General features: G+C 45.7%; 1 protein-coding gene and 1 pseudogene across 2 annotated transcripts; both read left to right on the plus strand.

The window, feature by feature from the left end:
- The first annotated feature begins 458 nt into the window (after nt 1–458).
- CTXND1 (cortexin domain containing 1) lies at nt 459–27,809 on the plus strand. Its single transcript, XM_082448916.1, has 3 exons — nt 459–544; nt 19,679–19,840; nt 21,458–27,809. Exon 3 carries the CDS (start codon nt 21,520–21,522, stop codon nt 21,697–21,699), a length of 180 nt encoding a protein of 59 aa, XP_082305042.1. The 5' UTR covers nt 459–544; nt 19,679–19,840; nt 21,458–21,519; the 3' UTR covers nt 21,700–27,809.
- Nucleotides 542–19,672, plus strand: LOC309654523 (histone acetyltransferase KAT7 pseudogene; annotated as a pseudogene). Its single transcript has one exon. The product of its transcript is annotated as a histone acetyltransferase KAT7 pseudogene (transcript).
- Nucleotides 27,810–27,868: the final 59 nt, after the last annotated feature.

Genomic DNA, 27,868 nt, shown 5'->3' on the forward strand with positions numbered 1-27,868 from the left:
CATATGAAGTTGCTAAAAGGAAAACATCCCTGATGTAGAGTCAGCACTCAAAAAAAAAAAAAAAAAGGTAGCTGCCCTTAACTATGATGACCAGTTCCACTTTGTGAGGGTGAAGTTAAATGAGGTCATTCACGTTTGAGCCTGGGGAGTGGTCCCTCTGTAACTGGTCTCTATACAATCAGTTATTACATGGAAGCTCCTAACTCCTTCTGAGACTCGGTTTCCCTGTTTTAAACTTAGGAAACCATTGCCTTCTTTGCTGGGTGGGTGTGGAAATCATAGTTGGTGATGTATATGAAAGAGCCTAGCACATAGTAACGAAGTCCTTGTGGACCTCCCCTTCCGGTGTCTGCCCCTGTCTTTACCATGGACGTCGGTGCTACGTAGATTTCCTCTGTGTGTTCTTGAACACAGGACCCTATGCTGGCCATTCCTGAAGACGGTCCCCCCAGGGACAATGATGCTTCAAGCCCTTCAGATGGAGCCCCCTTGGAAAACTTATTTCAAGGGAAATATAGAAGGCCAACATCCTTGGTGGGAAGAGGTGAGGTTGGGATCCCTCATGCCAGAATCTCATAAGAGACCCCTGTAGCACAGAGGGGCGTCCATACAAACAAGCATCCTTCAGCGTGCCTGTCCCCTTTAGTCATGTCCTGCCCTCTTGCTGACCCAATGACAAAAGAGTGAACATGCCCCTGGGTCTCAGTAAATGACTGGCCTCAAGGCACACATTTCATGTTCAGTATATAGTTTACACTCTGTTCTCATGGGAATTTAAAAAATTTTTTAATTCTTTTGATATTTTTTAATGTTTACATTATTTTTAAGTATTTTATTCTACTCCAGAATACAACTTCGTGTTAATATAAAGCAAGGCAGCCCACTACCAACACCACTCTGGGAAGAAGTGCCCTTCTATCCTGGGCCACACTCCTGCACCCTCCATGGTATGCATACCCCAGGTAGGGAGGCCAGGCCCTAGAAGGGTTTGGATCCTTCTTCTAAAAGATCTGACTCCTAATACCTTGGCACATAGAACCCCACAGACTCCAGAATGGCATTTCATCCTTGCCCTTGGGATGGCGTGACAGAAAGGAACCCTGAGTTTCCCCTACAGATTGAGCAGGGTTAGAGAAGCAGCCACTCCTGCAACCCACGCCCGTGGCAGACATTGGGGTTGAAGTATGATGTTGTCTGAGACCTCTCTCCTTGGCTTGCAGACAGCCGCCTTCTCCCTGTGTCTTCACATCGGCTTCCCTCTGTGTGTCTGTGTCCTAATCTCTTCTTATAAGGACCCCACTCATATTGAATTAGGACTCACCCGTATGACTTCCTTTTACCTTCATTACCTCTTTAAAGGCCCCCATCTCCAAATACAGTCACATTCTCAGGTCCTGGGAGTTAGATCTTCAACATATGACTTGAGGGGAGCCGGGGACACAATTAAGTCCATAACAACATCTGAGGGAATGATGCTTGAACTTGGCCTGTTTGAGAGGGTGCGGTCCAGGCTGGCACAGTAACGAGACCCCATACAGAGGAACAGCCACAAGTACCAGGTCTCTGGAGGGCGTGGATGGACCTGCATCCAAACCTCCATCATTAGGGCAGCTGTTCAGCTTCCAAGATGGCCCTCCTCTTGGAAATAGTCTGCTCCCCTCTCTTATTAACTGATGTTTGGGAAGGGTGCTCTTGTCCAGTGGGCCAACGGACTGGCCAAACGGACGTTCTGGATTTGACTCCCAGGAGGTGACCTGGGCTCCATCAGTATCGACCATCAGGCGGAATTGTCCAGTATGATCAGAGCATATGTCTCCCTTCCCTGTGCCCCAGTTAAAACACTAAGATAGTCGTTCTCAGTGTCTACAGAAGAAGGGAGAAACGTTGCCACCATTAGCAAACCACGCTTTGAAACTCCTGCGCCTCCCCAGTGGCCGCATCTCCAAGCGAGCAAGGACAATATTGTTAATCAATATACATGCCCAGTCGACTGTAACGCTCCTAAAAATCTGTCTTCTTGTTCAGCAATTTCTCTGATTTCTGAGAATGCTCCTTAGAAAGATAATGAGTATCTATGTGAGTGTGGGGAGGTTGGGTTTGCAGTATTTCTATCAAGAATTGATTTCCGGGACTTCCCTGGTAGTCCAGTGGTTAAGAGTCCATGTTTCCGGGGTTTCCCTGGTGACGCAGTGGTTGAGAATCTGCCTGCCAATGCAGGGGACACGGGTTCGAGCCCTGGTCTGGGAAGATCCCACATGCCGCGGAGCAACTGGGTCCGTGGGCCACGATTACTGAGTCTGCGCGTCTGGAGCCTGTGCTCCGCAACAAGAGAGGCCACGACAGTGAGAGGCCCGTGCACTGCGATGAGGAGCGGCCCCCGCTCGCCGCAACTAGAGAAAGCCCTCGCACAGAAACAAAGACCCAACACAGCCATAAATAAATAAATAAAATTTAAAAAAAATAAATAATCTGTTAAAAGAGTCCATGTTTCCAACACAGAGGGTTCCCGTTCGATCCCTGGTCGGGGAACTAAGATCCCACATGCCACGTGGCATGGCTAAAAAATAAATTAAAAAAAATAATAAATAAAAATAAACATAAACATAAAAATAAAGATATCCAAAAAAAGAATTGATTTCCCCTCTTACCACTCCGCTCCCCGTCCCCTCAGTGCCTCCACTCCCCCATTCAGAGGAGGGGTTCCCCACCTGTGATTCCAAGCAAGGAACCCTTCAGCTGCTCTCAAGACAAAAGCTACCATCTTAGAGGCATCTTAGAAGCAGAGGTGGTGGGGGTTATGGGATAATTGAAGGAAAGGGCTTCCTACATGGGAATGTGGCCAGGGTGATGGAGGATGGGGAAGAGAGAGATCCAGTAATCAATTCCTTGGCTGGTGAGAATCAAAAATTATGGGACCTTGGAGATATTCTCCCAGGGGGGACACGAGGGACTCTGGGTTGTCAAGTTCCCCGGACCTGGCTCCAAATCTTAACTCCACTGCTTACAGCTATGTGACCACGGACAAATCACCCCACCACTCTGAGCCATAGTTTTCTCATGCATAAAATGGAGATATGAACGCTGAATTCCGAAGTTCCAGGAGGAGCATACAGAAGAGAACATGTGAAATCAAGTAGCACCATGCTTACCATGCAGCAGGCCTGCAGAAGTGCGTGTGGAACCTGACTCTGATTGTACCTGACGTTGCAAGAATGAAACAGAGAAATTCTCGAAGAATCAGCTGGGAGACTCGTTGTAAGATTCAGATTCAGAGGCTCAACTCTGAACCCCTGAATCAGAACTACCCGGCACAGAGCTGGCAATGCACATTTCAACAAGCTCTGAGAGAGATGATTAGCACGCTGAACTTTGGAGTCTAAAGTTTGAGAATCACACCCCCTGCTTGGGGAAATGAGCACTGTTTGCACCCTTGCTTGATTTAGACTATGGACCCCTCCAGGTCCACAGCTCCTTCTGTCTGGACAGAAACACGAACGCTCTCTCTCCTTCTCGACCTAGAGAGGCACATTCGTTCCCACAACGGGCTTCACTCAAGGGCATTTTGTAATTTCCTGTTTTCCACAAAAGTCATGACCAGCCGGCTGCAGCACGCCCTGTAGCCAAAGCTTAGCTGTCCAGGCTGACGTGGCCTCAATCTCCGCTGCACCAGCCGTGGAAAATCACAGAAGGACAAACAGCGGAGGCTGTATCTGGAAGGAAACCTGTGCTTCTAGGTCTAAGGCAATTGTGTCTTTGACCGTGACTTTTTTACCACAAAAGTCCAATTTCAATCTATTGCTCCAATTTCAATCTATATGTTCATCTTTGATCTGTCTTGTGGTATTTTTTTCACCTTTATACAGAGTAAACTTTGAAATTATCTCAGTTTGCTTCTTTGGAGGAGAAATATTTTAATAGCTTAATAGCTGAGTCCTTTGGATTCAGAGCAAGGAAGGTTTACCATTTATTTTTAAAGGTATTTGCTCTGAAAAAAATATTTTTCTGATTATTCAAGTTTTAGATATACTTTGTAGAAGTTTGGGGAAATACCGAAAAATAAAAAAAGAAGGAGGGTTTCCCTGGTGGCACAGTGGTTGAGAATCTGCCTGCCAATGCAGGGGACACGGGTTCGAGCCCTGGTCTGGGAAGATCCCACATGCCGCGGAGCAACTGGGCCCGTGAGCCACAACTACTGAGCCTGTGCGTCTGGGGCCCCTGCTCCGCAACAAGAGAGGCCGCGATAGTGAGAGCCCCGCACACCGCAATGAAGAGTGGCCCTCGCTTGCCGCAACTAGAGAAAGCCCTCGCACAGAAACGAAGACCCAACACAGCCAAAAATAAATAAATAAATAAATTTATAAAAAAAAAAGAAGAGGTAGAAAATCTAAATACACTGGCATCCATTAAAAAATCAAAGTGTTGTTCATCATCCATTTCCAAAAAAGACCCCAGGCACAGGCTGAGTTTTAAAAACTACTAAGGAACAGATAATTCCTCTTCCTAAACTATTAGATATGCAGAATTATACAGAAATCTTCCTCTTGTGCTTAGAAATGAGCACAACCTTGATACAAAAATCTAACAGAATAGCACACCAAAAAATCAATAGATCCATTTCACTTAGTAATGGTTGTAATAACCCTAGATAAAACATTAACGTTTGAATCCAGCAGTGTTTTAAAAATAGTGTACAGAGTAGAATTTATTCCAGGATATAAATTTGGTTCAACGTTAAGATATTTTTTCATAGACAGTGAAAAAATCCACGTTCATCTCAAAAGATCCTGAAAATCATTAGAATACTAGAATCAATAAGAACAGCTAGCATTTATTAAGCGTTTACTATGTGCTGAGAATTTCCCATGTTTTATTTAATCCTCATAACAATCCTATGAGGTCAGTGTCATTATCATCCCCTTTTCTCTATATAAGGGAACTAAAACTTAGAGAATTTAAGTACTTTGTCCAAGCTAGGAATAAAACATCCTTAACTCGGTGGAAGTTATTGACCAGAAACTAATAGCCAACACCATAATCATTGAAATAGGATTCCAACCCCTTGCTTGGATCTCCACCAGCCCTCATCTTTGCCAGTCTTGTCTCAGTTTCCTAGATGTTTCTTTTTAGAGCTATGTTACTATGCAGTCCACAGGAGGACAGAGGCCCTGCTTATAAGTGGCGCAGACGAAAAACACAAGATGAATTTTTCCTCTCATGTCCTTGCACTAGAGCCTACCTTCTGCCGTTGGAAGGAATTCAAGGAAACCAGAGATTTTTGTTGGAGATCATGGATAGTGTCAAGTCACTGCCCTCCCCAGCAACCAGTTTTCAAGAGTGCTTGTCCCATAAAGGGATCCTTGATCACATCATTTGCCCTTTCTGAGCTACAGTCTCAAAATAATGGCACTGGATTGGATGCTGTCCAAGGTCATCACTTCTGATTCTATATTGAAAGACTGATTATCCAAAACAAGGCTCAAATTACTTTTGAAAATTGCAGCAAAGGAAACGTCAGCTTCTTGGCCCACCTGCTGCTAGATAACAATTGTAAAATTTGTAAGAAGGAAATGTGAACATCTCAATTCATGGCTGGAAATGAATTATGTTCCTTAGAAAAGAAACATCTCTTCCCAGTTTGCACAACTTTGGGCTCTTGTCAGTTTACCCTTCAAACCCAGGAAAGCAATTTGTGGAGCTCTGCAGAGGGGATTTGCATTAACTTGGGGGAAATACTATCAACAGAAAGTGTTCCCTTTTGCCATATGTTTAACACAAGTAGAGACAGAAAACATATGCTCCGTGCACTTTCATGAAGCCCCAGCCCTAGCAAACAGGAAGACAGTGTTCAAAGTTTTCTAACGCAAGATGAGGTAAGGACAGACATTTTAAAATGTCATGTTGGTTCTGTGTAGCAGGATATTCAAAGAGATGGAAATTTAACATTTCTTTCTGGGAAATAAACTGCTGATGAGCAGACCTAGAGTGATGCCGGGGGAGGCGGGCATATTTGCATGAGGAGCCTGGGAGCCTCGTGAATGGAAACTGATTGAGACTCTACCCCTTTGCCCCCAAGATTCAAGTTCCAGATATCTGCTTCAGTAGCTCACGATTTGCCTAAACAATATCCAGAGGGAGGAAAGAGCAACGAAGCCTCTGAAATAAAATCATCGTGAGGATAAAAGCATTAGGTTTGGAGTTGGTGTCTCTTGAGAGAGGAATGGTTTGAATCCCTGAGGCTGTGGATCCTGGGATCGGTCACAATCCAGCCATCCTGGAGGCTGACTAGAGTCCCAGGAATGTGGCTCATACATGGGAGCGAATCTAAGGAGCTGTGACGTGAGGTCTCCTGACAGAGCACTTTGGAAGGCTGGAACAGCCCACACCTGGAAGAACCACCTACGCTATAAAGTAAGCTTCCTAGTTGTCCACCAGCTTCCCGAGGTGATGTGGCATCCTTTGGCCTCAAGGGGGCGCTCCACCTGGAAGGCATGAGCAAACTGGCCCTTTGGTCATACGTAAGCACCTTGGGGACTTCTTAGTCCCAGGAAACATATTCAAAGTTGGTGACTTTGGAGCTTGAGCTGTTCAGTAGAACTATTAACAAGAAATGTGTTCCTGTTGTTTTGTAATCCCAAAGTGGCAAAGAGGAGCACAGATGTATAAGAGGAGAGGAAGCCTAGTGGTGGCCACCAGGCTGTCCCCAGTTCTCAGAACAAGGAAGGGTGCCTCCCCAGTCCAGGGAAGCTCCAGGGAGGCCATGATGCACTGGAGGACTTTAGGCAGCTTCATGGACTTGGCCTTGGTCTGGTTGCTGGACCCCAGCCCAACTTGGGCTAAGCAGCGGCTCTTGACAAACCTCTCACGGAGATTGTTTAATTTTGTTTTCCAATACTGCATAGTTTTAGTCCATTTTGACCATTTACATTCTAGAAAACATCCATATCATTGAATTTTTCAAATGTATTTGTGGAGTTTTACACAGCACTGCCTCTTTATATTTTTAATCTCCTTAGTGTCTATGGTTATAACCTCTTTCTCATTCCTAAAGGTGTATATTTGCTTTTTCCCTTTTTTTCTAGATTAACCTTGCCAGAGGTTAGCCTAGGTTCAAACTATACAAAGACCTTTCTCTGTGGTTTATTTTTAATTTTATTGGTGCTCTGTTTTGTGAATTGTTAATTTCTGCTTTTAATTTTACTAATTTCATCTTCCAGATTTCTTTGATGCTGTTTTTTTAACTGTCTCAGTTGATTTCTTCTTTCCCTTTGTTTAATTCTTTTTGTTTAATCATGAAAGCTATGATTTTGGCCCTGAGTGTAGTAAACAGCTGTCACTCACCTCACCCCCTAACTTCTAATATGTAGTATTCTCATTAGAGTGATTTTCTAAATATTCTGTAATTGCAGCTTAATTTTCTCATTAACTCAATAATTATTTTTTAACGTCATTTAAATCAAATAGCTTGTTGGTTTGTTAGTTTGTTTAATCCTTTGTGGTTGGAAAATACAGCCTGTAAAATTTCTACTTTTTAAAATGTGTGGGTGTTTTCGTTGTAAATCGACACTAAATCAATTTTTGTAAATGTTCCATGAACATTTGAAAATAATGTATATTCCCTACAGGCAATAAAAATGTCTCTTCAGCTTACCAATTATATTATTCAATTATTTTTTGTCATTCTCCTAGTTTTATCTTTAAATATGCAAACACATATCTTAACCTACACTACTCTATCAATATTAAAATAGAACTGGCATTAAATTATTGAATTAATTAAAATTATTAAAATATTTACATTACCCAAATAATATTAAAAGTTTATTATATTCTGATTTCCTTCCCCCTTGCCTCCCCTAATTTTTATTGAAATAATGTGGAATTTTAGATACAGATTATTTTTGTAAAGTCTTTATGTTATGTAACTTTTATTTTTAAAATACTTTTTTTAACATTTACACTGTTTTATACCTATATTTATTACAATTATTTACACTATAGATTATTTTATTGGTTTTATTATTCTCTGCATGTCTTCCTCTCCCTTGAATCTTTCACTTTGATTTATTTATTGGTATGAATAAATTTATTCATTTATATCAATATTCATTTATTGAAAGGAGTACCTCTTCAAGCAAGTTTTTTTGGCTGGAAGGATGGAGGACTTGTATGCATGAGATGGGTACTTCAAATCCATTAATATCTGAAGATGTCTTTCTGTTGCTCTCACAGCTGAATAGCATTATTTTATACAGAATTCTTTGTTTTTACTCTTCCCCTTCAAGATCCTAAAGATATTGCTCCCTGTTCTCAAGTAGTTAGTGTTATAGAGGAGAATCTGATGCCAGTCTATTGACATTATTTTCTTACGCTCTGTGAATAGCCTACTTTTCTCTCTCTCTTTATATCCTCATAGCTTTTTTTCTTCCCCACTGTCTTTGAAAGTCAGAGGTCACCAAGAAAAATGTAGGTGTAAGTCTCTTTCCATTAAAAATCCATTATATTCAATTAGTCCTTTTAAGCTACAGATGTAAGGCTTTCTTCAGCTGAGGCAACTTTTCTTCTATTATAATTTCTTCTATTCTTTTCTCTCCTCCTGAAATTCCTATTCCAAGTATAATTTAGCTCCTAGATATGCCATGATACTTATTGTTTGAGCAATCATATTCATTTCTGTTTTCCTTTACTTCTGAGATCTTTCCTGTTTCCTGTAAGTTTGAAAATGTCTGAGGCAAATGACAGGAGCAGGTCATGGACAGGATATGACATGTTCTTCCCAGAGGCCTGAGAAGTCACAGGCCAGGTGTGGAGGATAGCTGTGTAGTCATCATCTGCTTTTCAGTGGAAAGCACAAGCAGGAGTCAGCACAGGGAGGGTACCAGAAGGATGTTCTGAACTGTGGGGAAGAGCAGAGAGACCTGCAGGACAGACTGAGACCAAGAGGGTCTGGGTGACTCAACTCCACATCCCCGTATGCACACTGAACCCATGAACCAAGCAGGTGACTTGGGAACACGGTCTGCGGACAAACAGAGGGGAGTCTGAAAGGAAGCTTATCAAAGGAGGTAAAAAAATCAGAGAGCAGGCTCTCAGCAGACCAAGAGTAGTGTCAAGCTTTCCAAGTGTGTTTTGTCCCTGCGCTCATGGGAGAATGGGAAAGATCTGGGCCAGAAAAGGACCATTCTTGCATTTGATCCACATGCCAACCCCATGAGATAGGCATAATTAGCCCTATTTTATAGGCAAGGAGATTGAGTCTTAAATGGGGGCAACTTTTTCAAGATCCTCCACTAGTAAACAGTGAAGTCAGAATTCGAACCCACATCCATGTGTCCAGAGTCTGAGTTTTCCTGTGGTGTCACACCGCCTTATATAGCATTATATATATACACTGTAACAATGTAGCATTATCTTTTTTTTTAACCCACTCCTCATATCCAGTAGAAAGCTAGTGCCCTTCCTGGCATTATTCAGCACACTGCCTTCCAGAAATGAAGATGATTTTTTTCAGGTGTTTTCTATTTGAGAGTGATTCTATAAGGAAGAGAAGTTCACTAAGTTTAGCACAAATAATGGATCTTTTAGTGTAAGGAAAAGAACAGCCTTGCCCCTGTTCTCCGCTCATTGCCTCTCAGGATCTCTACTGATACGCTTGCTCTGGCTTCTCTTGTTGCTGTGACTGCCATGCCTGAAGGATCAGCAGGGTGGGAAGGGCAAGATCTACAGCTCCCACTGCACCACGCTCCCTGCCTCAGTTCTTGATGTTACAGCCTCAGCAAGACCCCTGATGAAACTCTCCGTATCTTTTTTTTTTTTTTTTTTTTACTTTTATTTATTTTTGGCTGCATTGGGTCTTCATTGCTGTGCATGGGCTTTCTCTAGTTGCAGCGAGCGGGGGCTACTCTTCATTGCAGTGTGCAGGCTTCTCATTGCGGTGGCTTCTCTTGTTGCGGAGCATGGGTTCTAGGCACGCGGGCTTCAGTAGCTGTGGCTCGTGGGCTCTAGAGCGCAGGCTTAGTAGTTGTGGTGCACAGGCTTAGTGGCTCCGTGGCATGTGGGATCTTCCCGGACCAGGGCTCGAACCCTTGTCCCCTGCATTGGCAGGCAGATTCTCAACCACTGCGCCACCAGGGAAGTCCTCTCCATATCTTTGTGCAATTTCTTTCCCCTCTCTTTCCCCAACTATATGGCTGTCTTTGTCTGACTTGCATCAGTGCCCAAAGTTGGTGTGCTCTTGTTCCACCTTCATTTTGGTTTTCAGTTCCCTTTTAAGGTGCGTTTTTCTGACAGCCTGCCAGTGAGTCACTCGTCCTCTAGTAAGTAGACATCATGTTCTTGTGTACCTTTGATTGATTTGTTTCCATTTCTCCAAACCTGGGGAAATAGAGCATGTCTTTTATAGATCGAATGTAAGAATCAAAAGGATTGTGTACAGAAATGCCTTTATCTTAAACCTCTACAGTGACTTCCTGTTGCCTATGTAACAAATGACCACAAGCTTAGCGGCTTAAAACAACAGAAATATATTCTGTTACAGTTCTGGAGGTCAGAAATCCAAAATGAGTCTTAAGGGGCTAAAATCAAGGTGTCAGCTGGGCTGGTTCCTATGGAAGGCTCCAGGGGAGAATTCATTCCTTGCCTCTTTCACTTAGAGAGGCTTCCAGAATTCCTTGGCTTCTGGCGTCATCATTCCAGTCTCTGCTTCTGTGGTCACACTTCCTCCTCCACTGTAGCCAAAAATCTCCCTCTACAGTTACACTTCTAGGACACTTGTGATTTCATTTAGGACTCAGCCAGAGAACCCAAGATAATCTCGCCATGTTAAGATCTTTAACTTAATGACATCTGCAAAGTTCTTTTTGCCATATAAGATAACATTCACAGATTCCAAAGATTCAGTTGTGGACTTCTTGAGGAGGTATTAGTCAATCTACTGAAGTCCACTCTCTGGCTTCCAAAGATTCATCTCTATCCTATATATATTCACCCCATTCTGACATCCCCAAAATTCTCAACCCATTATAGCATCAACTCAAAGTCCAAAATTATCAACTCCAAATCTAAATTATCTAAATTAAGTATGGGTAAAACTCTGCATATGATCCACCCTGGGGCAAAATTCCGTCTGTGGAACTAGAAGTCAAGTTATCTGCTCCAAAAATACAGTGGTGAGACAGGCATAGGTTAACAGTTACACACATTCCCATTTTAAAGGAGGAAAAAAAGTGGAAGGAAGAAAGGAGTCACCAGTCCCAAGCAATTTCAAAATCCAACTGGGAAATCTTCACTAGTTTTCAAGGTCTGGGAATAATCTGTGACTCAAGGATCCACACAGCTCTGCACTCTGAGCCAAAGCTCTTCTTCTCAGAGTCATTATTCTATTGTCTTGAAGAGTAGAACACTTTGTAGCTGACTAGTTTTATCATCCTGTTCCTGCCTGTAGAAATTTTAGAGTCCAATAGCCTTCCTTCATTTTATCTTGTCTCTGTCCCTTTCGGTTCCAGCCAGCAGCATTTCTAATGTAACATTCTCAAACCCTTTGTATATTACCCATGCATGTCCCAGGGATTCACTCCATTAGATAAGAGAGTCCTCCAAAGACCTTTTCTGGATAATCTCATTTCTATTCCTGGTTTCTGCTGAGATGGCTGAGTGGCACATCTAATCTCTTCCGCACTAGCAAAAGGTTGTCCAGTCCCACCCTTGGCCTTCTGTTCAGAACACGCTTTCCTGATAGTGAATCTCCTAATTTTAGCATTTTGTGCAATCTGGGTAGGGTAAGAGTCCTTGATGTAAACGTCTAGGCATTTCGAGTTCTCTGCACGCATGGGTGAAGCAGCTGCAGTAGCCCAAGGGCAGTCTTCTAAAAAACAGTAGGTGTGAGCTGCTAGGATCAAAACATACAGAGGCTGGGGGGTGTGCACACCGAATAGTTAAGGGAGTACGAGATCTAAGTGAGGCCAACAACATCAGCATCGTATTATAAAAGTGATACAGCAGAACTGGTATGACGGCTTATGGAAGTATGATACAATGATGATGCCTTCTCTTGGCGGAAATATTCTCTTTTCTTTTATCTGAAACGGTGCTGCTTCATACAGCCTCCTTGCTCTGCAATGTTTCTTAGAAGTTAGGGATATTTAAATATTGGAAGATAACAAGTTCTCACCACAATATTCCATGAATCCCATCCCCTCCATACATCCTTCCCGCCCTGGTAGTGGTTATGGTCTTAATCATCTCTTAGCATATACTCATCATTTCCCTCTTGCGAGCTTGTTAATTGCTCTGATGGAGGCGTGGAGCCACCAAGCGCAGTCCCACAGGACAACGTAATTGGTGTCGGGTTATGACACTGGACATCTTCTGTGTCCTGAGCAAATGTCATCCACTTAACCCATCTGGCATGTGGGGAAGTGATTCTGACAGGTCACGTTTCATAATGGTTCCGCTACTATTTATAGAACCAGTGGATGATTGCACGTGATCAGCTCCAATCTTTGTTACCTGATTGAATCCACAATGTCAATACAGCCCGTTGTTTCTCCCCACAGTAATAAGTGGCATGCTTTTTCAGTCCCCTTGCTTCCTCCCATTGGTGTCCAGAGGGCAGTGGCTAAGTGCAGGTTTGCATCACCTCTGACCTTTCCTGTGAACCCACAAGGGGTGGGCCTGGCCTGGTTCCAGGCTGGCAGTGCCCCTCGGCCAGACTTGGACCCTGCCCTTGAGGAACTGACACACTGCTATGGACTGAATTGTGTATCACCCCCAAATTCATATGTTGAAGCCCTGACTCCCAATGTGTTGGAGATAAGGCATTTAGGAGGTAATTAAGGTCAAACGAGGGAATAAAGGTGGGGTCTTTGTCTGATTGGACTGGTGGTCTTATAAGAAGAGGAAGAGAGGGCAATGTCTCTCTCCCTCCTTCTGTGCTCATATTGGGCTGGCCAAAAAGTTTGTTCGGGTTTTCCGTAAGATGTTACAGAAAAACCCGAACGAAATTTATGGCTAACCCAATACCTTGAAGAAAGGCCATGTGAGGACACAGCGAGAAGGAGGCTTGTCTGCAAGCCAGGGAGAAAAACTCTCACCAAAAACCAACCCCGCCAGATCTTGATCTGGGACTTCTCGCCTCCAGAATTGTGAGAAACTTAACTTCTGTTGTTTAAGCCACACAGTCGGTGGTATTTTGTTATGGTAGCCCTAGCAGGTAAGACACACATATGTACAGAAATAAAGAAATATGTCAGCCCAGGGAGTAAGGTCTCGAGCACCCCACTTCCAGCCCCGGGGAAGCACACACATTTGTATGTAAATCCTCTATTTGTGTTCCCTTTGAACTGTGGCTGCCCTATTGCTTGTTTGTTTCCTAAAACCCTGACCGAGATGCTTGTTTCCAGGGCCTCTATTTGGACTGGTCGCTTTGTCCTGTGACTTTCCCATGGCATCTGGCAGGACTCTTTTCCATGTGGATCTTCTACACCCCAACCCTAGAACCGCTCACTTCCACAAGTGTGCTGGCTCAGCCCAGCAGCCATTCCCCTTCAGGGTCATTCCCTTGCCCAGATCAGAAGCCCGGACTCAAGCAAGTTCACCTCCAGCCGCCCCAAGAACGTGGCAGATGGAGCATCTGGCTTGCGCAGGCGCCACGCTGAAGGATGGTTCAGTTCTGTTGCGGGCCACTGAGCTGGCCCCTGGGAAGGCCGGCTCCTCAGCTCCCAGGGGACGGCAGCCGAGTTCAGTGTTGCATCGCTCCCGGGTGTCAGGTCCTCACTGGGAAACGGGGCTGGAAGGGACGTGTGCCGGCCCAGTAATTAAGATTAATGCGCACGCTCCGTCTGGAGGGAGGAAAGATGAATTTGTTCTTTGCATCCAAGTCGTTGGCACTCATTCCAGCCGGAAGCATCCAGAAAATGCTGATAATCTTCCTCTGGGGCATGTTACCAGGTTATAGGGACCAATTCTCGCCCCATACAAGACACGAGAGGGTAATGAGACAATTTCTCTGAGGTCTGACTTTTACAATTGGTGCGGGGTATCTGATATTAACTTAAGGCAGACCGTTGGCCAGGGATTTCAGAGTCTGCGCTTGAGAGGTCACACCGGGTGCAGCTGTGAAACACAGGAGCATGAAACTCCAGCATGTCCCTCCGTCCCTGAGAGCCACCAAGGACCATGTGGCTTCAGTGCGTGTGGCCCAAAGCACAGGCCTGGCTGGGGTCAGAAATGTGAGTGTGCTCCAAGGTCAGCTATGCTATCACTCTGAGATGCTGAGAAAACCCCTCCGCCTCCCTAAATTCCAGTCTCTTCATTTCTGAAATGGAGAGAGGTGGACTAGATCTGTATTTTCAAAGTGTGGTCCAAGGAACCCTAAGAGTTCCGTGGGTGCCCTGAGTGGAAAATGTACAGCACACTCAAGATGGTGTCACCACTGGATAGGGTGAGAGGAAGTGGTCCTGCATGCCCTAGTAGTTACAACAGAAGGATATATTTCTGGAAAAAGAAAAGGCAAAGCAAACATGATTAGGCAATACAACTGTCCCTCAGTAGCTGTGGGAAGTTGGTTCCAGGATTCCACTGGATACCAAAATCCACAGATGCTCAAGCCCGTTATATAAGATGGCGCAGTATTTGCATGTAATCTATGCACGTCCTTCTGGATACTTTAAATCGTCTCTAGATTCCTTATGATACCCAATGTAAACACCATGTAAATAGTTGCAAATACAATGTCTATGCATTGAATACCTCCAGATGAGAGGGATGTCTGAGGACCTCATAACAGTAGTTATCTGTCTGGAAATGAACTGGATTGCTTGGAGACAGAAGTCGTTAAAAACTGCTCTTTGCGGTTTTCTTCTTGTACTTTTTGAATTTTGAACTGTGTATAAGTATTGTTTTATACAACGATGTTAAATTTAATCCTCAAAAAATTAAAAATAGAATTACCCTTGATCCAGCAATTCCACTTGTGCAAAAGAATTGCAACAGGAGAAGGCTCTAGACGCTGTGAAGCAGGAGGCACTTGGGATCGTCCGCAGGATTGGGACGCTACAGAGGCCGCCACGGAGCCTGCTGGAGCCACCATTCCTACTGCTGCTGCCGCCTCTGCCTGAATCAGAACCGGTGGGCCGCAGCCGCCAGCAATGCCGCAAAGAAAGAGGAACGTAGGTGGTAGTTCAGATGGAACCGAAGATTCCAATTTTTCTACAGATCTCGGGCACACAGACAGTTCAGAGAGTGATGGCACATCCCGGCCATCTGCCCAAGTCACCTGCTCCTCAGCCCAGCTAAGCCAGAGTTCCCAAGATGCCAGTCCTGTTGGAAACGTGCAGTCCTTCGGCACCGAGGGCCCTGCTTATTCTACCAGGACAGTGACGCGTCGTCAGCAGCAGCCCACCCCAGTGCCTCCGAAAAAATACCCGCTTCGGCAGACTCGTTCATCTGCCTCAGAAAGTGAGCCAGTGGTTGACTTTTGAGATAGAGAAACTAAAAATACAGCTGATCACGATGAGTCTCCACCTCGAACGCCAGCTGGAAATACCCCTTCTTCTGAGTCTGATATAGACATCTCCAGCCCCAACGTGTCTCACGATGAGAGCACTGCCAAGGACATGTCTCTGAAGGACTCGGGCAGTGATCTCTCTCATCGCCCCAAGCGCTGCCACTTCCATGAAAGCTACAATTTCAGTATGAAGGGTCCTACACCAGGCTGTAACTCCCTAGGACACCTTACAGGAAAACACGAGGGACATTTCTCTACATCAGGATGCCCTCTCTATCATAACCTCTCAGCTGATAAATGCAAGGTGAGAGCACAGAGCCAGGATAAGCAGAGAGAAGAAAGATGCTGTCCCACAGGCAAGATAGCAGCAACAGGCATGCAACCAGGCGCCAGGCACCAACAGAGAGGCAGTTGCGATGTAAGGAAAAGGTTGCTGAACTCAGGAAGAAAAGAAATTCTGCGCTGAGCAAAGAACAGAAAGAGAAATATATGGAACACAGGCAGACCTATGGGAACACCCAGGAACCTCTCTTGGCAAACCTGACTAGCGAGTATGACTTGGATCTTTTCGGAAGAGCACAAGCCCGGGCTTCAGAGGGTCTGGAGAAGTTAAGGCTGCAAGGTCGAATCACAGAGGGGAGCAATATGATTAAAACTATTGCTTTTTGTCGCTATGAGCTTGATACTTGGTACCATTCTCCCTATCCTGAGGAATATGCACGACTGGGATGTCTTACATGTGAGAATTCTGTTTAAAACACATGAAGAGCCAGACAATACTCCACTGACACATGGCTAAGTGTGTGTGGAAACACCCACCCGGAGATGAGATATAATGCAAAGGTTCAATCTCTGTGTTTGAAGCGGATGGCAAGAAAAACAAGATCTACTGCCAAAAACTGTGCCTGTTGGCCAAGGTTTTTCTGGACCACAAGACATTATATTATGATGTGGAACCCTTCCTGTTCTATGTTATGATGGAAGCAGACAACACTGATTGTCACCTGACTGGATAGTTTTCCGAGGAAAAGAATTCATTCCTCCACCACAATGTATCCTGTATCCTTACCATGCCTCGGTACATGAGACAGGGCTATGGCAAGATGCTCATTGATTTCAGTTATTTGCTTTCCAAAGTGGAAGAAAAAGTTGGCTCCCCAGAACGTCCACTCTCAGATCTGGGGCTCATAAGCTACCACAGTTACTGGAAGAAGTGCTTCTTCGTTAACTGCATAACTTCCAAGGCAAAGAGATTTCTCTCAAAGAAATTAACCAGGAGACAGCTGTGAATCCTGTGGACATTGTCAGCACTCTGCAAGCCCTTCAGATGCTCAAATATTGGAAAGGAAAACACCTAGTTTTGAAGAGACAGGACCTGATTGATGAGTGGATAGCCAAAGAGGCCAAAAGATCCAACTCCAATAAAACCACGGATCCAAGCTGTTTAAAAGGGACCCCTCCGAAGGGCACTTAAAGTGACCGGTTACTCCGAGCCAGCAAACCCCAGCAGTAGGAATCCGTACCCTAGGGATCTGTCTGTCATTTCTGTTGCTCTTGTGATTGGCAAGTACAGTATCCTTTGGGAAGGCCATCCCCCTCAGGACTGTCCTGGCTCCGACCTTCGTGTACACTGCAGACTCTGGTTCTGAGGAACTGTTGTTCGGCCTCAGTGAGGTTGCCTGGATGGGATCTGTATTAACTTGAGTGCAGATCCCTCGTAGCACTGACCCAAGGTGTTCTGTTTTGGTACTGTACCTGTCCAGTCACTGGTTCTCTCCTCTGGCCCCATGAGGTCGTGTCGTGTCTTCTAAACTTTGTAATAGTGCTTCTTGCCGCCCGGTCACCAGGCCACCAACTCTGGTTACCGCCACCAGGACCTTCCCAGTTACTCCTTACCTGTGTTCTCGGAGGGGCGGGGACGAGGTAACGCTTCTGAGTGTGTGTGTGTCCTAGGAGGGGTCCCTTCCCTTTGGATTTCATCTCACTTTAAGTTTTTTCCTCCATTTTTACTGCAAGACCTGTTTTTGATCAGTCTCAGGCTGACCAGAGCCAAATACTTTTGAAGACTCTCGCAGGGATTAGTCTCGGTTATGGCACATTATCTGAATGAGATGGAGAAAAGAATTGAGAGGTGGTGATTCTGTATTTGGATTTGAGTTCACCTGTGGGCAGTGGGCAACGTCTTGGTGGAAGGGAATGGAATACTACTTTTTGCCTCACCAGAAAGTGCCCAGTAGTAAATGTTTTCTTCTCTTTACTCCCTGCCCGTCTTTACGTTTGCAGGTGCCCAAATAATTTCCAGTTCTCCCTTTCATGCTGCATGTTAACTGGTTAATTATACTGCAGAGACCTTTTCACCAGTATCAGTCTGATATAGCACACGTATACTTCCACATAAGTTACCTTGCTTTTGTCTGAACATCCTTGGAGAAGTGACTGAAAATGACTTCCGTGTCTCAGCCCATGACTCAGCAAGGCAGAATGGTCACCTCTGCCAGGGTTTGCTTCCCTTTTCAACAGTGTCTCACCCTCCCTCTAGGACTAAAGTGCTTATGCCCTTCCAAGAACTCCTCCTCCATTTCCTTTTTTGGGATTTACCACCATCCCCCCATTCTCTGGTCTCCTATTTTTGGTGTTGTTTAAGTGAAGGAAGAGATGCTCCCTCTAATTTCTCTCTAGCCCATTATAACCTGCTACCTTGGGGCAGCTTTTGATGTATGACATGTCACCCTTTCCAACTTGGTCTCCTACAACACCGCTGTCTTCATGTGGAGCCCTCACCACAATCCCAGCTCTGGTCATTTGTGCCTTTCTCTTGTCATCTTTGTACGCTACTTATATTCACTGTGGGTTGGGGGGAGCTAATTTTAAGCATGTTCAGTGGCAGCTCCCTGCCAGTTTCAGTGTCACTGTTAAAATTTATCCAAAAGCAACTTCACTGGGGGTTTTCTTACGGGATAGAGGCCTTTTACAGAAGCTAACCCTTCCCCACATGTGGTAGAATGTGCTGTTCTATATCTACTCCTCAGTAAAGCATGTTCTCTGTTCAAAAGAAAAAAAAAAAAAAGAATTGCAACAGGGCCTCAAAGAGATATCTGTACACCCATGTTCACAGCAGCATTATTCACAATAGCCAAGAGATGGAAACAACCCAAGTGTCCATCAATGGATGAATGGATAAACAAGACGTGGTATATTCATACAATAGAATATTTATTCAGCCTTTAAAAAAGAGAGAAGATTCTGACATTCATTGAATGACTCTTGAGGACATTACACTAAGTGAAATAAGCCAGTCACAAAAAGAAAAATGCTGTATCGTTCCACTTATATGAGGTACCTAGAGCATAGAATTGTGGATGCCAGGGACTGAGGGGAAGGGGGAAATGGGGACCCGTTTTTTCCTGGGCACAGAGTTCAGTTCTGCAAGATGAAAAGAGTTCTGGAGATGGATGGTGGTGATGGCTATACAACGATTTGAACGTCCTAAAGCCACTGAACTGTGCACTTAACAACAGTCACTATGGTAAATTTTATGTCATGTATATTTGACCACAATTTTTAAAAATGTTATATTTTTTATTTTTTAAATTAATTTTTATTGGAGTATAGTTGCTTTAAAATGTTGTGTTAGTTTCTACTGTACAGCAAAATGAATCAGCTATACATATACATATATCCCCTCTTTTTTGGATTTCCTTCCCACTTAGGTCACCACAGAGCACTGAGTAGAGTTCCCTGTGCTATATAACAGGTTCTCATTAGTTATCTATTTTATACATAGTAATGTATGTATGTCAATCCCAACCTCCCAGTTCAGCCCAGTTGTTTCATGGGCACAGAGTTTCAGTTTTGCAAGGTGAAAAGATTTCTGGAAATGGATGGTGGTGATGGCTGTACAACGGTTTAATGTCCAAAAGCCACTGAACTGTGCACTTAACCACGGTCACTATGGTAAATTTTATGTCATGTTTATTTCACCACAATTTTTTTTAATGTTATATTTTTTAAAAGAGAGAAGGAAAGAAAAAACAGCATCAGAATAAATTGTGGCCGCTCCCACCACCATGCCCAGGGAGAAGCTGCCCAGGCCAGACTTTCCTGCCAGCCCAGCTCACAACTGGGTGTGGGCATCTTGGGAGGTAATCAGCCTTCTTCTGTCCTGTTCTGTTCCAGCTGCTGCCAGTGTGGGCACCTGCTCTCTAAGGGAAAGGCCACTGCTCTCACTGGCTCCCAGCTGTGATGTCTGGTCACTCCCCCTCCCTCCTGGAGCAGCCCCACCCAGGGTGCGAGCCCACCCAGTGGCCCTTGTGAAGTGGTGATCACTCCGACCAGCAGGTCAGTGCCCTCTGGGAAGGGGTGAGGATGGAGACGAGGTCTGAAAGAGGGGAAAGCGGGACTTCCCTGGCGGTCCAGCGCCTCTAACACAGGGGGCATGGGTTCGGTCCCTGGTCAGGGAACTAAGATCCCACATGCCATGTGGCGCAGCCAAAAAAACTTAAAAAAAAAAAAAAAAGTGGAGGGGAAAGCATAGTCACCTGTGGTTACAGATATGCCAGGACCAGCCAGCCCAGGGCTGCATAGGTGCCCTTCTGAAGTTGCAAAGTGGGTGGGGGAGATGGGTCCCCACTTTACTTTCCATCAGAGAAGAGAGAGGCATGCAGAGGCTTAGGGTTTGGGATGTGGGACCTTGGGTAAGTCATTTCCTCCCCTTTCTGTGACTCAGTTTCCACGTTTATAAAATGGGCATATCGATACACGGCTAACATGCCTCCTGGGCTGTCGTGAGGATCAAATAATAAACTGGATGTAAAAGCACAATGTACAGCTCAAGGGCTCTGAAAATTCAGTGGGGGGGTGGGGAGGGGACTGATGATAACGAGCAGCAGTGTCCCTCGTCCTAAGCTCTCCCTGACCGCTGGGCTGCAAGGACGTGACCTGCCATCTCGGCCTGCTCTGGGGCACCCACAGGGCCGGGGACCATGCTAGATGCACTGATTCCTCACACCCTTGCGATGCAGCCTCCCGCCCTGTATTATCACAGCAGGGAGGCGTAGGCCTGATACAAGGATAACGTTACACTGCCCAGGACTGCACTGCAAGGCAGCTGGGCTCAGGGTCCACCTGACTGCCAAAACTGTTCTTCCCATCACACCCGCAGTTTTCCAACTGTGACTCTGGGGCTCAGCAAAAGTCCCTCAGGAGTCCCAGAAGGCCCCCACGGAGGGGGAGGGGATGCAGACCCTCCACGCTGCCTGCCCACCCAACTCTGGGACAGCAGCCCCTCTTCAATCTATTCATGTATTGGTGTTCAACGTTCATTTTCATTTGAAACGTAAGTTCTACTGCTTTAAAAAATATATATTAATTACCTAACTTTTTAGAATGCTTTCTGGGGACTTCCCTGGTGGTCCAGTGGTTAGGACTCTGCGCTCCCACTGCAGAGGGCACGGGTTCGATCCCTGGTGGGGGAACTAAGATCCCGCAAGCCGATGCAGCACAGCCAAAAAAAAAAACAATGATAATAAAATAAAATAAAACGCTCTCTGATCTCCCTCAGTCAGTGGCTTGGCAGAGTTGAAAGCATTATTATAACTCGTCCTAAAGGGTTTCAGAGAGTGGAGGCAACTGCAGGGGCTCCATCCTCAGGAGGTGCTTCTGCTACAGCCCAGCTCTACCCCTGCTGGGACTCCTCTGTCACCTCCCCCACCCCCTAGGACGCACTGGCTGGGCCCTGACACCTGGGTTGCCTATCAGGTTCAGGGCTGAGACCACGTAGGCGCCTGAAAAGGAGGCCCGTGACCCTTCCTCTCCTCGCCGTCATGTGGGGGAGGGAAGGGGAGCAGCAGACTCCCACGCCGGGGGGACATATAAGAAGGGGGAGGGCTGTGCCCTGCCCGCACCCCAGGCAAGGTGGCACGACCCTCCGGTCCCCACTGCTGTGGCTCTCTGCAGGGGTGGAAGATGGTACCAGTCAACCGTGAGCCGGAGGAGGAGCCCGAAGCCGCTGCCGAGGGATGGAGGACCCCACGCCTGAGCCCGTCTACGTCGACGTGGACAAAGGACTGACCTTGGCCTGCTTCGTCTTCCTCTGCCTCTTCCTCGTCGTGATGATCATTCGCTGCGCCAAGGTCATCATGGACCCTTACAGCGCCATCCCCACATCCACCTGGGAGGAGCAGCACCTGGATGACTGAGGCGCCCGCGGGCGGGGGCCGCGGCGGGGGACCGAGACCCCAGCGCTCTCTGGACAGGGCTGCCCCAGGATGTGCCTCTGTCCCCTGGCCACCGGCTTTCCAGCCCATGGAGGCGAGAAAGGATTTGGCCACCCGGGGATGGAGAAGGTTCACCTTAGCCTTGCCTGCTCTCCCAGGAGCAGCAGGGTGAGATGATCGGGAGGCTGTGGGTGTTGCAGTGGTGGGCCAGTCTGGGGATGAGAGGGCTGGGCCGGGAGTCAGGAGGCCCGGGTGCCAGTCTGGGGAGTCACTGTGAGCCTAGGGGGCGGTCACCTTCCCTGGCTCGCGCACACCTTTTGGCATCAGATATGGGACAGTCACCCCCCATCATAACAACAGTGGTCTCGTTTTGAGGAGACTCTTGCCCTTAACATGCAAAGTAGCACACACACTAGCCCTGGAGGCTCCCAGCACAGACGTTCACCTGAGCCCCAGCCCCTTCCCAATGGGCCAGCAATGGAGCACGTGGTGACGTGGGAAAGGAGTTGGAAGGTGCATCACCCCAAATTCACAAAAGGCACAGGGGCTGCTTCCCAACAGTATTTTTTGAAACTAAAATATAGAGGGGTATATTTTTCCTGTTATAAATGAAATGTGTATTTTGGAAGTTTGGGAAAATACAGAAAAAATAGAAGGATGGGGGAAAATAACACTTATAATCCCACTTCCCCAAAGCCACCATTTTGATATATTTTCTCCCAGCATTTTTTACATGTATTTTTAAATAGTCAAAATCATACTGTGTGCATGATGTTGTATCACTTCATATTAGAGCATGAACACTTTCTCATTTCATCGAGCACTCTTTATAGCCATCATTTTTACTGGCTGCAGAGTATTCCATCAGGTGGATAGGTCATAGTTGCATAATTATCTCCTTTAGTCTTACTTTTTTTTTTTTCACTAACTTTTCCTCATGCAAAATTATTTCACCCAGTGACCTCTTGAGAGCACACAGTTATGAGATTAATATCGGACAGGAAGACCTGACTTCTAGTCCTGTCAGTCACTCTAAGGCTGTGTGACCTTGAGCAAGTCACTTCACCTCTCAGTGCCTCCATTCCCTGATTTTAAAAAGGGAAGGAAAAGCCTTGCCCTTTTTGTTTTGTGTAAACCTCATGTGAATGCAAGGACAGGAGTGGGAGTGCTTTGAATGTAAACGTGCTGTGGGGGGAGACAAGGGATAAGTTGTTGATAATGACTCTTCTCCCTCTTTTCCCACCCTTCTGACCCCCTCCCACCCCATCACCTACATCTAAGGCCTTGCAGCAAGAATATTGGACCAGAGCCCACAAACCTGGTCCCAAGTCCCAAATCCTCTACTTCCTTGCTGTATGACCCCAAATAATTCAGCCTCTCTGAGCCCCAGTTTCCTCATCTGTAAAATGAGGGAATAACATCTACCTCACAAGGTTGTTGTGAGGATGAAATGAGAGAAGATGGGCAAACATTGGTGTATTTTCTTGATTTTACCACCCCAGGAGAAGCCAGGGGTCTGAGCTGGGAGGAAGAGAGGTCTGGCTTCCCCCTTCTTTGCAGAGCCTGGAACCCTGGGCTTTCCTCAGTTCCCAGGGCCACTTCTGAAAGGCCAAATCTCCCAGCCAGGACCACTGGTCAGAGGAATACTCACAGCAACCTCTCCCAGCACCTGACCTCAAGGGATATGGTGTCTATTAATTTACATAATTATCATTGTCATCGGTATTCCCACAAACATAATATGAAGTTAAACTAGACCACCAGAACTCCCCCTCTTTCTGAATGCATTTATTCCATCTCTCTAAGGCACACCTGCCATCCCCATCAGAAGTGCCTTGCAGCTGTGAAGAAGCTCAAGGCTCCCTTCCCATCACCTGCATCCCAGCCATGGGTCCCACTCCATCCCAGGTCACCTGGGAAGTGGGTTTCCAAAGCACCATCACCACTAGGTGACCGCTGAAAGTGAACAAGGCCACAGCTGCTCAGACAGCATTCCAGGGCATATCTAGCTGTTCCTTCCTCCACACCCCCACTGTGTGGGATGCACAAAGGGACAGCTGGCAAAGGCAGTGGACCAAGGTGCATTGGAAGTTCTGTGTGAGGGGAGGATATAGAGCAAGGGCCTTGTACATTGCCTCAGGCCTAGCAGCAGCCTTCACTCTGCAGCCTACCTCAGAGATACCAAGCACTTCTGTGAAAAGCTCATCAGCATGGATTTACAATGCAAATCAGAACCAACGCCCAATCAGTTAATAACAGATCCCAAGGAAGAAGAAGAGGGCTTGAAGACCTCACTTGGAGATACTTTAGAGCTCTCAGGAGTGAAAAGCAGGTGCCTGAGGGCCGTGCTACTCAAACCATGATGAAGGACAAATAGCATCTGCAACACTGAGGGGCTTGTTAGAAATCCAAAATCATGGACCCCTACTCCAGACCTACAGAATCATAATCTCTGGAGATGGGGCCCAAGAATCTCTTAGCAAGATCTACCGAGCAATTTGTGTGCATGTTCAAGTTTGAGAAGCACTGCCCTGGGGATCCTTTGGTCTCAATTATTTCTTTTCCACACCTGGATTTGCTAATATTTCCCACTCTATCTCTTGACTCTTTTTTTGGTGGCAAAGGGAAATAATATTTCAGAAAAAGATGGAAAATTTTAGAATCACTCCTAATCCAAGCCTCCACAAAATAGTGATTTCTATCGTGTGTCCATGTGTTCCCTTCTAATCCTTGCCCACGTGCAAGATGTTTTTTTTTTCATAAAAGCCTTCGGTTACATCATTTAAATCAACATCTCCTAACATTTCATCATAAGCATGTTTCTGCTACAGTCTTCCTATTTATCATTTTACTGGCTATAAACCATGCCATCTAGTGCATGTACATAGTTATCCAGAGTCCTATTAATAAGTACTTGGATTGCCTTCATTTCCCCTATTATACATGTTGCAAAATAAAAAATTAGAAAAAAAAAAAGAAAGCTAAAGACAGATATGACGAACCCTGGGCTTGCTCAGGATGGTGGAGAATGAATATTTAAATAACACCCCCTCCACCTTAGAGACACATGGGGGAGGAAGAGCCATCTAAACGTTTGATCACATTAAGGGGAAAAACCAATTGAAATTTCAAGCTTCTGCTGTTGCTTTAGCTGCTAAAGGATGGAGGAGATGGCCCTTTGTCATCAGAGCATCTTAGCCAGTTTCTAGCTAGCTGAGATGAAGTTTGGGGTTTGGTATGGAGAGGTAAACTCTCCAGCAAAAGAAATGAAGAGAATTTTTGAAGACTGGAAGGTGGCAGAGAGCAAATGAAAAGCATTTGTGGCATTGGCCCTAATCCAGGACTTAAGGCAAAATATGATCAGAGAGAAACTCCCCGCTGCAGGGAAAGGGTGATGGATTTTCCAGACAGTGGTGTCTCTTGGCTGATTTTACGTTGTTGCCTGTTCTGTGCTCTGCTACAGTCCTTCCATGTTACTCCAAACCCTCAGTAAAGTCTGATACACAATCCACTTTGTGGTTGTGGTATTTGGGGGCAATAAAGACATCTGGAAGGTGGTCAATGTGAAGAAATGTAATCTGGAAAGGGATAGTCATCCCAAGGACAAGTGAGGAAGCAGAAATAAGCAGAAGCAGGAAATCAGAAAGCAACTATACTCCAATAAAAATTAATTTAAAAAAAATCAGAATGACGGTTGCTAGCATAAATGTGACCGCTGAGAATGCTCAGATAGGCTGATATGAATAATAGCACACTAGTTTTACCAGCCTGGTATATCAATTCCCATCATCTCTATTTCATTTTTTCCAATTAGTTGCTCAAATATCTACATGCTCTTATTGAATTGAAAGACCCGTGACTCCCTCTCCTATAAAATTGCCCCAGAATTTCGAGGCTAACTCAATCCAGAAGGAGCTGGTCCTGCTTCCAAATATCAGGTAGAGAGAATTTCAAAGCCTGGTGTGTCCACTAGTGTGGTTTCACACCCCGCAGTCTAGCTGTGGAAGATGGGTCCTACGAGTGTGACGGATGACACCTGCCGTGCCCTCTTTGGTTTATAGCCCGGTCTGCTGAGAGGTGCTCGAGCTAAGCTCACTGGTCCACATTCACATGCCCAGTCATTCTGTCCAAACAGTACAGCCAGGTTGGCTGTGTTCAGAGGGACAGGACAGCCTCGGCCATACCAACCGGCCCCCTGAATCCTCATGTCCTTGATCATCATCAGCTAAGACTCTCCCTCCTTCCTGGGGAGTTTGGGACCCATATCACTCAGAACCCTAGCAGGAAAGAGATGCACACCCAAAGCATTAAATGAAGAGGGTTTAATGAAAGAATATTTACAGAGGTTGGGCAGGGTTAAGGGAAACGAAAGGGGTTGGCAAAATACCCATGGACGGGCAACAGGGTGAGTCCATTACCACTTGGGCCTGAAGCGACAAGGGGAAGGGGTGTTCCCAGAATCCAGTGGAAGCTGTAGCAGTGGGAGAGGAGTCCCCCAACAAAAGCCATGGCCACAGGTAGACAATCAAAGTGCAACCCAGTGAGAAGAGAATATATACCTTGATTTCTCACCTTCTGCCCTCTAATCTCCTATGCCATCAGCCAAGAACAACAGAAGCTAAAGGACAGGGGACTCTTGGTGATATCCTTCATATATATTAGCAAACTAGAGCAAACGAAAACTAACCAGTACAGTGCACCCCTATTACCACTCAGCATCCATCGTGGATGGGGAAAATGTATATGTCCCCAACATAGGGGAAATATAAATTCCCATCAACAACCACATTGTCTGAGGCTGCTATCAGTTTAGTTCCACACCCCCTGGAACTTACACTGTAACGTATCCCCCTCTAGGTGAGTGAATGAAACGATTCATATAAAGCATTGCTGCTAGAGTCCCCTCTTCTACGGCTGGTCAGGAGGCCTAGGTTGATAACCACAGTGTCATTCTTCTGCCACCCATTCCGTATCCCCTCTACCTTCTGGCAGTCCCTCCACTGCTGGAGTCTTTTATCCAGTGGAATGACCCAAATCTTCCTTCACAGAGGATCCAAATTCTTGGTGCCCTGTCTTTTTTGGTTGCCAGTTTCCGCAGACACCCACCCCATCAAAGAACTTGACAAGGCCTTGAAGGCCTCACCTGGAAGCATTTTTGAATACTCAGGAGGGAACAGGTGCCCTAGGACAGTGCTAGTCATGCTATGGTCGTAGGACGGATAGCATCAGCATCACCGGGGAGTTTGCTAGGAATCTAAATGCATGCCCCCACCCCAGACCTACAGAGTAGGATATGGGATGAGGAATAACGAGAGATTCCCCAGTTTATCCCTGGGTTCCAGAGCTAGTCCTCCTTGCCCTCACTGTGGAGCAATACCGTTTCTTCTGAGATATTGGAATAAATCACCCTGACAGCACAGTGACCCCCTTCTCCACCTCCTAGTCCAAGATGAGGAGACCCAAATGGCTACAGGATGATCTCAGTTTCCAATTTAACAGACCCATAACTATGTTCCCTGGTGGAAATATTTCTTCTTTGTTACTAGGAATTTCCAAACCCACCAAGTCCAAGGTCACAGGATGGAAAACAAAAATTCTATAACTGGGTTATTAGGTATCATAGTAGAGGAATCACTCTCGCTTCCATCCCTTTGTTCCCAGACTAGCATCATCCAGCTCAAGGGAAGATGCCAACGTATATTGGTCTCTGGTCTAAGGTGAATACTGCATCCTGTAGGTCAGCCACCATACCTGAGCCTTCCACAGGCCATTCTAAATTTCACTCAAGCCAACTGCTTCTGGGTGATGAGGCATGTGGTAAACCAGTGAATTTCCTGGACATGAACCCACAGCTGCACTTCCTTCACAAATGAGATCTCAGGGACTTCCCTGGTGGTCCAGTGGTTAAGACTTCACCTTCCAATGCAGGAGGTGCGGGTTCGATCCCTGGTCGGGGAGCTAAGATCCCACATGCCTCGGGGCCAAAAAACCAAAACATAGAACAGAAGCAATATTGTAACAAATTCAATAAAGACTTTAAAAATGGTCCACATCAAAAAAAAAACTTTAAAAAACAAACAAACAAGAAACAATTGGGTTGTCTGGTTGAAGGTCATGTTTGTGAGATACGCTGAGATAAATGAAACACCAC

The sequence above is a fragment of the Balaenoptera physalus genome (assembly GCF_965194825.1).
Source record: "Balaenoptera physalus genome assembly, chromosome: 2".
Lineage (NCBI taxonomy): Eukaryota > Metazoa > Chordata > Mammalia > Artiodactyla > Balaenopteridae > Balaenoptera > Balaenoptera physalus.